The sequence below is a fragment of the Dermacentor albipictus genome, chromosome 9 (genome assembly GCF_038994185.2).
Source record: "Dermacentor albipictus isolate Rhodes 1998 colony chromosome 9, USDA_Dalb.pri_finalv2, whole genome shotgun sequence".
In the NCBI taxonomy this organism is placed as follows: Eukaryota; Metazoa; Arthropoda; class Arachnida; order Ixodida; family Ixodidae; genus Dermacentor; species Dermacentor albipictus.
Genome location: NC_091829.1, coordinates 49,555,137 through 49,567,393, shown reverse-complemented (window position 1 = coordinate 49,567,393; position 12,257 = coordinate 49,555,137). Strand labels below are relative to the sequence as shown.

The following is a 12,257-nucleotide window of genomic DNA, read 5'->3' as shown; positions in this document are numbered from 1 at the left end:
CTAACGAATCGATGCATGAAGTTACCTCATTGATATCAATGTTTTCATTTGTGTAATTGTAATCATCCTGATTTAACTGGGGCAGCAACGATACAATTTTTTAGCAGCATCTGTATCCAATGGCTTGTGGTCTCGAAATAGTTTTTGATAATGCTCGAAAAACGCTTTAGTTATTAGAGTAGGGTCATTAACAATGATTCCACCATACTCTATATGTAGTATTTGTTTCGACAGCGCGTGTCGGCGTTCATCACCAAGGGCCCTACTGCAAGGCTGTTCTTCCAGGAAACGTTGCTCTCGTGCACGCACTAGTGCACCTCTGTATTTTTCTGCGTTCAAAGTTTGTAACTGTGCCTTGACCTTATAAATATCATCAATATATTGACCCGGATGTAGGCATTCAAGCTCATGCAGTTCACTCAGAAGTTTATACAATGTTTTGTAATTATTCTTTTTTTCAAAGGCCAATATTGATGATTCCTCGATAGCTATCATTTTAACTTCCTGTTTGAATAATTCCCACACAGCAAATAGTGGCAAGTCCTTGCGGCATGATGCATGAGCTATAAGCTCAGTAACACGATATAAGAAACACTCACGCGAAAGTAATTGGTTATTAAACTTCCACAGCTCCCAGCACATACGCCGACTTTGATACCGACGGCTGCCAAACGATGCTGAGACTAGGCAATGGTCACTAAAGAATATAGGGTGCACAGTGTAACCATATATAAGAGGTAGTGCGCTAAGTGAAACGTAAATTCGATCAAGCCTTGGATGCGAGGTGCCCTGGAAGTGCGTATATCGACATCCTGCCTTTTCATTTTCCCCAATGTCCACAAGCTGATAATCACACATCAGGCGTTGCAATGCATCACTACTTGGATCATGTCTCAGCTTCAGTGACGTACGATCTTGCGCGTTACATACACAATTAAAGTCTCCAAAGAGGACCAATGCGCGATCAGTACAGAAATGATGTTCTAGAGATAAGAAGAAGCACTCGCGTTCACGTAACTTGTTCGGAGCATAAACACACACAAATCTAAAGCTCATACCACTGATATCCATATCGCAACAGATTAGGCACCCTTCCCTATCTGTAAACAAATGTAGCAAATCACATGGTAAATGTTTTCTAACAAATAACATACAGCCTGCGGAAACGCCGACTGCATGGCTGACACAAACATTATAGTCAGATAGGAATGGAGATAGAGCTGCTTCTGTGTTTTCATCGGATTCAATCTTTGTTTCTTGGATAGCAGCAATGTCTAATTTTCTATTGCGTAACAAATGAAGAAGCTGTACTTGCCGTCGCTTACTGCGTAAGCCACGGACATTTAAAGTGCCAAAATGGAAGGGAAGAGCGCCCGCCATGATTACCTATGGAGGTGCAGCGTCTAAACACTGCTCCAGAGGTGCACCACTCGCTTCTTGATGAGGTGATGCACAATGGGCCTTATGGTGCACGTTAACACAAGGGACATCTGCAGGAGTAGGCGTTCCCCGGAGCGGTTTTGTCAACTTTGACACCTTGGGAACGCGAGCCTCTTTTCCCGAGGGCGATGAATTGTCAGATGGCGCTGGACGCTTCTTAGCGGCCTCGCACATCGATCCAGATTCCACTGACGGTGGGCGATCTTGAACTGGTGGCGATTCTGCCCATGACACAGATGGTTCGTCGTCAGGCACCTTAGACCCATCCTCGCTCGCAGGCTTCTGGCTGAGGCTAATGTCAGCCGACGACGGCTTAACCTGTTCTGGTCGATGAGTGTCAGGGAGTGTTTCGCCAGTTGCGTCCACAACTTCGCTCACGTCCATTAGATGATCGGTGAAGGCATCATCCTCGGCTGGTCTATTTCCACGAAGTTTGTCAGCGTAGGTTCCGACGCATGCATCTGCAGGGTGACCGTAGCGGTGACAGTTACTGCAGCGTGGTGTTCGGCATTGTCGCCGGATATGCCCAACTCTGTTGCACCGGAGGCAAAGTGGTGGTCGGCCAGGTACCAAGATAAGGCACTGGTGGCCATATATGCTCAACAGATGTGGCAGATTACTGGCAGAAACGCCATCTTTCAATGTGAATGCCACGTCTCGGTTAGTCATTTGCCAGCCCTCCATGCCGTCACACCGCCACATTTCTCTCGTGATGGACTGCACTGTGCCATATGGCTCTAGCGCGTCAACAATCCGTCTCTGTTCGAGGTGTGGGGGAAGCCAAAGAAGCTTCATCTTGATATTCTTGCATTCAGGGTCAATGACAAGGCACTTGAGGCCCTTCACCAACAACTCGCCTTTGTCGACAAGTTTCTGTTTCGCGATGCTATTAACGCATGTCACCAACCACAAATGGCTCATCTGGTATTGTCCAGCGCCGAGTATGTCAGTTGCATTTAGCACTGACAGGAGAGCATCGCGAAAGTCCGGGGCCCGATACGGCCGCCCTGCCAGGTCAGCATGCAGGAAAACTGAATTGAGGACGGTGTTGCCAGTCGGTAGACGAGGAAGAACGACTTTATAATTACCGGAATCGGTAGATGACGGTGGGTGTGATCCTCGGCCAAGGGCCGATGCGCTGTTTCCAGCGGAGCTCATCGCAAACGTGGCCGTTCGAACAAGCCTCTTTTTCTTCTCACCACCCCTGTGTTTTTTTTTCTTTATTCACTTCAATTTATTCTTTATTTATTCTTTATTCTTTATTTTTCTTTATTCATGTGAATGCGCGCCCAGCGCGAGAAAATTTTGTTGAAAGCATTATTTTCATACGTGAGATATATCGTGTACAGGCAGATCCGCCTGACTGGTTGGGTAATCTTGATGAATTAGTGAATTTGAAGAAATTTTAGCTTGTCACGTTGGTCCAAGTAGTCCAACGTGTTTTTATGTATGTCATTTTGTGAATAAAGAAAAAAAACACCACCCCTGTTTTTTTTTCTTTATTCACAAAATGACATACATAAAAACACGTTGGACTACTTGGACCAACGTGACAAGCTAAAATTTCTTCAAATTCACTAATTCATCAAGATTACCCAACCAGTCAGGCGGATCTGCCTGTACACGATATATCTCACGTATGAAAATAATGCTTTCAACAAAATTTTCTCGCGCTGGGCGCGCATTCACATCGGCGTGCGTTACCGCCATCCGTGTCTTCCAAAGACTATGGAGGCCGAGGAGCATTATCATGTCATACGGAAAGCCCTGATGGCTGTCTACCGGCAGGAAACGTATACCCTGTGCTGTTATCGGCAGTTCCTTTTTAAGAGTTCTTTGCAAGACATCCCAATAAAAAATTGCATCCCAGCACTCAATGAAAGCGTGCTCAATGGTCTCCGGCTTGTTACATAGCGCACAGTTGGTCGTCCATGGTACAGATATTCCTTTGTCGGCTATCCATGTTTTGACCGGAAGGGTAGATGTATGCAATTTAAAGAAGAACGACTTTACGCTTGCTCTCACTGGCATCTTTTTAACTCTTTTTAAAACATCTTGTCCTGGGCCTCCATAGTATTTCATTAGATACAATGGCACTGGCATCATAACGTCAACTAAATCCTTGTAAAGTTTCTTTCTTACATGCTTTTCGAGCGTACGTTTTGGCCATGTGAATAGTACGACGTGCTGATGCGCTGATGTTTACATTTGCATTTTGAGAGCCAAGATCCGCTATCACTCCACCGCGTCAAGTGCCGCATCTCTAGAAGAGCAAGAGTGTTCGTACCATCAACAGGTACATCATGCAGTGCTAGAACATCGATTTTGATGTACGATATCCATATTAAATAAGGAATTCAGAAATAGACAACGTTGACTTTTAGGGTTATTACTGCTAGTTTCGACAGTTGTCTCTCGTTCTTTACACTTTTGAGCGCGCATATAATTCGTGTGTTCAATGCAAAATAGCTACATAAACATTCGTGGATGAGAGTTCTTTCTGACAGCATACTGGCTTCTCACGGCAGCACTGTACCAGATTAATGCGACCCGAGCGAGACAGCTTTTCACGCAACTTTGTGGAACAACCCAAATCTTCTTTTCCGCTTCGCATAAGCTTGTGAAATATTCCTGGGAAATTAACTAATGTGTCAGTGAAACAGCACATGTAAGTCCACAGGCCTGTGTGCCACATCTTACCAAAAAAAAAAAAAAACGGATACGCAGCCATTCCCGCAGATGGTATGATTTTGATCAGCGGCCGATTTTGAGGAGGCCGGTAGGGCGTTGCTGGTGCCGCGTCGTCACGGCACAATTATAACTATTCGCCACGTCGACTTTAATACCGGTGTCGGTGCCATCAGCATTGCCGGCTTCAGAGAAGCGCGATTGAATACCGCGCAAGAGAAAAGTACAGTGTACACCACCGATGCGAAAACATACAATTTTAAAGGACCGCGACGGAAAGCGCTTCTGTTGCGACTTCGGAACTCTTGGCCGTCGCGACCGAATGTTTCTGCTGCGACGACAGAATTGGTGTCGTAATGTCGGAATCGCTGTCAGGATATAAAGCTGTTGTTCCGACTTCAGAGCTCTTGTTGTCGCGACAGAATGCTTCTGTTGCGAAATCAGAATTTCTGTCGTAACGTCAGAAATGTCTCCCAATTAAGAAATGTCAACAACTTCTGTCGTACAACAGAATTTCTGTAGTTGCGACAGGAATTCATTTTGTCTTTTTCAACCGGGCACTACAGAAGCTTGTCGCATCACACAATTTCAGTGCACTTCTGTTGTCATCATTGGGTACATGCTGCGGCGATAGGTTTCCATTGTGGAACAGTTCTCTGTAGTACAACAGAAGTTTGTCCATTACTTCAGGAACACTTCTGTCATGACAACTGGGGGCCTGTTGCAATGATAGGTTTCTGTCGTACAACAACATTTTTCTGTAGTACAACAGAAGTTGGTCGCATTACTTCAGGAACACTTCTGTTGTGACAATTGGGGGCCTGTTGCCACAATAGGTTTCTGTAGTATTTCAACAGCTCTCTGTAGCACTACAGAAGTTTTTCGGGTTACTTCAGGAACATTTCTGTTGGGACAACAGGGTGCCTGTAGTGATGACAAATTTTTCTGTAGTACTACAAAAACCTGTTGTAGAGCTTCAGCTTTCTGTTGTAACAACAGGCATACAACAGACTGTACTTCTGTAGTAGCAATAGCAAATGTCTGTTGTACATCAGAAAAGTCTGTCGCTCCATCAGGAATCTGTAGTTACTACAGAAAAATCCTGATGTACAACAGAAATTTCTGTAGTACTGAACACAACCTCTGTTGTCATTTTCAACTGGGTTGCCACGCCGCGCAAGTAACAGCGCTAACTAGCACGCTGAAATATGTTAGGCTGGCAATGCCGCATTGTTCCGAAATTTGAACGAGAACAACGCAGAGGTACGTGAAATATCTTTGAGGTTCTTACGGTAAAAACGCACGCCATCATGCGTTCGTTTCGGTAAATACCTGTTTTCATCTTACATTACCGTTCGCTGACCCAATGGTGCCATTTTGTAATCACTTTTGCTATCGCCATTAGACCCACCTTGTACTCGCAGAGAATGCTTCTCTTGGCGTATGAGGACAAATACAGACTAGCGTCTTTCTAGGGCCCAGGAACAGAAGTGGAGACGCAATCCGACTCACGAAGATGCTGCTGTTACACTTTTGCCAATCGGGCGAGAGCATACCTGTGCCCCTGTGATTGGTTCTTGTGATTGGTACTAACCATCTCCCACTGCCACAAACCTGCGCAATGCTAGGAACGGGTGTGCACTGTCTCTGGCTAGTGCAAACATCTCTTACAGCGCGTACATCGTTGTTTTGGTCCCTCTGTATATGTACGCGCCGTACGTGATGTTTGCAATGGAATATCAACTAGCCCGCTCCAAAACACTGTCTCTAACTAGGCCAGGTGGGCTTAGAAATGGCGAACGCGTCATTCGGTCTCGTTGTAGTCGCAAATATAATTTCTCGTCCAAAGTGACTGACATATTCAGGTCGCGAACAATCAGTAAATATCTTACTGAGGCGCTTTTCTATCTGGACACGAAACTACACCGCGTTCCTTACTTGGCAACAGCAAAAATATTTTCGAAGCCGACTGAACGTCTGCACACCTTGTCACAAGTCTTTAGCAGCACTACCGAAGGTACCATAGGTGAACACAGGTATTATCATTGCACAGCGTAATATGCCGGGTGTTTCTGCAAAGGCTGCCGAAGATTCCCGCGAAAGTAGAGCACTCAAGAAAAAAATTTGATTTTTGACAAACAGGATAATTGAGAACCGAGGGCATCTGCAAACAGACTAGTTGTTCAAATGTTATCGCTAATTAGATAATTACACTGTGTAATATAATTAATTAGCGCAGTTACGCGGCTACTGACAATGAGTTCGTAGCTACTGACAAAGTGATCTCGTATCCGTTTTTAAATCGCACCAAAAGACATTCCCCTAGGCCCTATACTTCAAGAGAGTTTCTCATTTTCTCGCTGGGAAATCGAAATGGAACATTGCTTGAGCAGCACATAAAAAGATGTCTGGGCTCTTCTCACATCTCTCGGTCTACGCCCGCGTGCACCGAACTATCTTTCTCATTTCGACGGGCTAATTATGGCTTGTGTCCTGCCCTTGGCTTTCGTGGGCAATATAGACCATTGGTCATCACATATCATTCCCAAGCCAGATGGTAACTTAAATAACCACAATGGGCATGAAAATCACTTTATCAGAAGCGCCAGGCGTGGGGAAAAAAATTTGCTTTAAAATAGAACCAAGGAGTTCATATACTAGTTCAGGCATACATTTAGGCAATTAAGTGAGGCCAAGCACCTATACAGTCTACCATGGTTCGTGTGGGGCACATCGATGATATGCGGTCAGGGAGGCGCCCGCCTCGAGCAGTAATCACTACGTCGAAATAACAAAGGTGCTTCATTTCGCTTGGCGCTGACCGGCAGACGTCAACAGCTGACGTCTCTCGTACACGTGGCTTTCTCTGTGTCTCATCAAGCGCTCAGTTTGTTTTCCAGCGAAAAAGTGAGAAACGTTGTCGTGCGGCAACCCGCCTTGGTTTCTTAGTGGTAATGTTGTTGGGCTGCTAAACATGAGGTCGCGGGATCAAGTTTCTTTGCGGGTGAAATGCGAAAACACCCGTGTACTTAGATTTAGGTGCATGTTAAAGAACACCGGAAGGTCTAAGTTTCCGGAGTCCCACACTACGGCGTGCCTAATAATCAAATCGCGGTTTTGTTACGTAAGACTCCATAATTTAATTTCATTTCCCGTGCTGGCACGGTCTAGGAGAAGGAAATGTTAGCGTGATTTGAAACCTGTTATGCGATCGTGTCGTCAGCAACCAGCAATGTTACAGTAGCAACGTAACTGCGCTATTTAATTAGATGCATTTAAATAATTAGCAAGAAAACTGCATCACTTAGCCAGTTTCCTCGTGTCCGCTGCTCACGATACACTGGTTCGTAAAAAATCGAAATATTATATCGATGTTCTCTTTTTCAGGAATTGGTGACAATCTTCGCAGAAACACCCGGTTCTTCCAGGTATAACTACCATTAATGACGGGATAACAGGATAATGCTTTTCCTTCGTACGCGATACGTTAAAGCAACACCTTAAATTTTAGGACCTTCGCGCGTGCGCGCATATACTGTAAATTAATGTGGTGGTTAACGCCGGTAAGAGCCTAACCAGCCTAACCGTGATTATACGCACCAATATGGCAGCGCTCGTACTACACCGATCGCCCGCTTCGATCCCAATTTGCGCTCGTTACGAGCTCTCCGCCCAGTGAGCAACAAAATTACGCAGATCCGACGCACATGTTGGGATCTACATGACGGGAAGCTTTTATGAAGCGGTTAACTAAATGCTATAAGTTTGCCAGCTCGCTGCGTCGTCCGTGGCGTAAAGAAAACAGGCGCGCGCATGGGCTCTGACTTAACCGTGCTACACAATGTGACAAACCTTATATTTGTTTGTTTGTTTGTTTGTTTGTTTCTACGATTGACTCACACCTACTGTGGGGCATTGGCTAAGATTGAGGCGAGTTAGGAAACTAATTTTACTCCACGAAGAAGCAGTAATGAGAAGTTTTGAAAAGTTAAAAAGAATAAAGTCAGATTAAGATTTCAGAATTTAGCAAGGAAATCGTCCTGCTGCAATTATAAACCTCAACACAGCTGCGCCAACACCCTTTCCTCGTATCCTCTTCCTTGCTTTATTTTATCTTTCTTTTTTTCTTTTGTAATGTACCGGAGGCTTTGTGCATGATCCCGTTGTAGGTGTGTTCGACATAATCATAACCATCATCAACACGCGGCGTTCACCTCAGTAAAGCTGGTTGGTTCCACGATATCTACAGCACGCTTCAGGGCCAATCACTCGTTGTGGGTATGTGGCATGATACGGAAGTATATCATATAACCCTCATGCTTACATGCTTCTTGGCCGATTCTTTACCATGGGTATACGCCATAGTATTCAAATAATAATCATGAACACGCGGTGATCTTGAAGCGATAGTTGGTGTTGTTACAGTATGCACCACCCAAAAAGGCCCCTTCCTGGTAAATGTCCTATTGGGAGCATGCGCCATTGTGCCCCCGCTCATTGAGTTTGCGCAATTGTATGTATATACAATGGCGCAAAAATTTACAATATCATCCTGGAGCCACGCTTCTTCATCGCTCTCGTTGTGGGGATGTCGCAGGTAATCATAATCATCATACAGACGCGGCAATCGTCTCAAAGAGCTTCTTGGCCGCACTACGTGTACCGCTATCATCTTGGCCAATCGATCGTTGTGGGTACATGCCCATAGCATGATAAATCGTCATCATAATCAAACGGTATGTTTAGTGAAATCTTGCAAAGTATTTGTTTACCGTTGCAGATGCCGCATTTAGAACTCACATGTTTGTGAGAAGTGCGTTCGCGTCCAAGGCATTCTAATCTAATATATTTACTTGCGTTAAAAAAGAGTGGCTGTTCCTACTTTGTGAAGACCCATTTTCAAATGTGACTTGGTAGAAGCAGTAACGCTGTGTAAACGCTGGAGTACGCTTATAGTGCATCTCTTGGCAAATTGTCATAGTAAGCGTAACAGATGTGCGGCTGTTGATACTCACGGGAGGAAAAGTTTTCAGAACATCAGGTCAGTAATATAAATAAACTTATTATTATATTGTTTTTCTAGTGCAGCCCTGCAACGTGCAATTGAAGGAACGCATTGAATTAATCAAACACGCGCGCGATGGCTTTACATTCCGCGTTCAAATAGTTCAAAACGCAATTTCGTGCAGTGCTCGGTCAACTTAGAGATATCTCGGAACAGATATTCTATGGAGCTCACATGGAACTGCGGAACACTAAATGCGCACTCTCGATGCACGATACAGCTGGCGACACATTCTCTGCGGGATATCCGCGACATGAGTAGTCCTTACTGCACCGTCTAGAGATAATCTGAGTAAGCTGGATCGGTAACGCCATTTGTTTTTCTTTCTTTCTTTCTTCTTCTCTCGAGTGCAGTCCTCATTCTTATAAGAAGGTAAGACACGGTTACCCGCACTTACCCTGACTCCCAGCCGGCGTCACGCACACCACAAAAGCGATGAGCAGGTAACCACCCGCTGCCACACGTGTCCCGTACATGGGCGTTGAGGAAATCGGTCCGGGGAAGCGAGGTAATCCACAAACTGCTCAATGCTTTGGCTCCATGGGCGCACAGACATTCACAGACCCGGTTATTCGGTAGCAATTGACGTCGCCCGCATGGCTGCCGCGGCCAAGCCTTCGCCTCACAGAAGGTCCTGTCGCGATTGCAAGCGTGTCCCACTTCCGGCGGCGCAAGCAGGCGTTTGCGCGGATGTTGCCTGCGTCGCGAGGAACGGATACGCCGGGTGGAGGGTAGAGTCCGCGTGGTGACATCCCGGAAGCAACTGTCGCCTGAAGTCTGGCTCCACAAGGATTTGTGATCTCGAGGGCCTGCCACCATGGCACGCCTTCCGAGAAGAAATCACATATAAACTGTCTCCCTGGTATTGCCCGAAGGGTTTCTGCGTGCTTGGAGTCCCAGCGTTACCTTGTGCGCTGTGTTTTGGTGTCAGAGAGATAGAGAGAGAGAAATCACAGATGATGAATAGAGAGATTAACCAGAATAACTTCTCGTTAGCTAATCTGCACTAGAGGACGGGCTAAGGGTAGAAAAGATCAGGAGAAAATAGGAAAACGAAATGTGAAGAAACACCTGTCCGCCCAAGCACAGTGAACGCATCTGACTGGGACTACGCTAGCCCTGACGCCTTAAAAGTACAGTAGTGGCTTTAAGAGCCATTCGGGCTGACGTTTGCTCGGATCAAGGTTCAAAAATTGTTTTCCGGTATAGGGTACGGGTGTCAAGTTTGTCGACCGTGGTACTGCGGACTTTTCTCCGGGCACTGAAACTAAAGCAAACAGCACAAAAAGTACGCAGTCGTCTCCTTGCGCCCGCAAACTTTGCATTCTGAACTTCTCGCCATTCCGATTCGGGAAGTTCGGTTTATCTTTGAAAAGGCACTAGGATTGAAGGACAAGGCGAAAAAGGGAGACACAGGACACATGTGTCCTTTCTTCTTTCTTCTGTTAAATGATGCTTTGGAACAACTTAAGAGTAACGTACAGTTGGCCACAAAGGTTTGCGTGACACGCAGATTCCAAGATAACTTTCACCATTTCTGTTGATACATTCCACTGGTTTCTGCGGCGCTAAACCTCTGTTTGCAGTAAGGTAGAAAGCTTTCGAGGCTTAAACTAGAGAAAATCTGTCCCAGCCGAACGTGCTAGGTGCTCCCTAGCACGTACTATGGCTGCTCCTAGGATGCCATACTTTATTGTACAAACGGTTCTTTGTACGAGCCGTCGTCGTTGGCAACCGATCATGTATAGCTTTGAGCTTGGGAAACTCCCTGATTCACTAATTCACACGCACGGACAGTACTTTGTCTTCACCGTGCGTTACCTATTTTCAACGGACCATGCAAACCTAATGGTCCTATATACTGTCTTTCTTTAAGGTTTGCAATTTTGTATGCCAGAAATGACGTCAAGACGAAACAGGAGCAGCGATAGCTGTCTTTCAATTCCCACGCCAGCTTGTCAGTAACGTCGCAAATGTTTAAAACCTTGCCTCGGAGGTGATTAATTGTGACTGAAGCAAGATTACGCCGTGTTCGAAAGGAAGCAAAATGTTGCCGTGGCAACTTTTCATTAGCCACACCGCATAAAAACCGTACTGAAATACTACGCCAAAATGTCTCAAAATCTGCACTCCACAATAATATTACTGGTGTTGCACTTTGGGTGCGAAGTTCCGAAATGAAACTCGGGCCTTCAATTTCGCTGCTAAAGCTTAGTCTTCTGCTGAACAAATTTAAACGCAATTTTAAAATAACATTCGGTTCTAGAGCCCTAAGCTATATTATTGTGTCTAATTGGTGCGTTTTTAAACCACTTCAACCTGTAATTATTCAACAGTACCGACATTTGTAATATTCCCTTTGTAAACAGCTAATTTATTCTTGAACAGCAATTGCCGATCGAGCCGGCCAGGCAAACCCTACCCGTAACCAGAACTTTAATCTGGTAATTCCCAAACATAGCTCTATATCAAATAAAGTTAGACCAACATGTTCTCCTTTATTTCTAGCCATGCATAATATATTCGTACAATAGAACTGTTATGGGAGCTTAAACATAAATGTTATATTAATTCATTAATTTTGCCCGGTTTTGTGAATTGTACACAGCCAAAACGTCACTCCATGCTGAGTATAAAAAACACTATTGCAGGCTTTACTTTAAGTTTCCCGTGCCTAATTCGAAATTTTCAGGCATAGAACCCCAGGCCACCAGGCCCAGTTTTACTAACCACCACGAGCCGCTTTTCGATATGACTGTTACTCCTGTCAAGACCTTGGTTTAGCTCCTTTTAACTCAGCCTAGCTTTTCTGATACGTAGCCTTGATACGTAGCAGCTGGATAAAAAAAAGTTCCGGCCTAAGCGGGCTGCAATTAAATCGCACTTTTTTTCGTAATCTAGCAGTTTAGTCGACATTGGCATGATCACTTTTCGAAAAACAATTAAAGAGAGCAAAAAAACAACAATTCATAATCATTGTGGTACTAACTACCATTAAGTTAGCGGGAAGCAAGGACTTAATATTGTGTTTCCACTAGCCACAACAACCCACTTTGTATCTTGA

At 45.0% G+C, this 12,257-nt stretch overlaps 2 protein-coding genes across 2 annotated transcripts in view; both read right to left on the bottom strand.

Moving 5' to 3' along the window:
• The window catches only part of LOC135911939 (receptor-type tyrosine-protein phosphatase kappa-like), an 88,853-nt gene extending 79,184 nt beyond the window's left edge, over positions 1-9,669 (bottom strand). Inside the window, exon 1 of the mRNA XM_070526338.1 lies at positions 9,591-9,669. Within this exon, the coding sequence (XP_070382439.1) occupies positions 9,591-9,669 (79 nt within the window). The remainder of the gene's footprint in view (positions 1-9,590) is intronic.
• LOC135911921 (uncharacterized) lies at positions 1,387-2,617 on the bottom strand. Its single transcript, XM_065444266.2, has one exon. The coding sequence runs from the start codon at positions 2,596-2,598 to the stop codon at positions 1,387-1,389; it is 1,212 nt and encodes a 403-aa protein (XP_065300338.1). The 5' UTR covers positions 2,599-2,617.
• Positions 9,670-12,257: the final 2,588 nt, after the last annotated feature.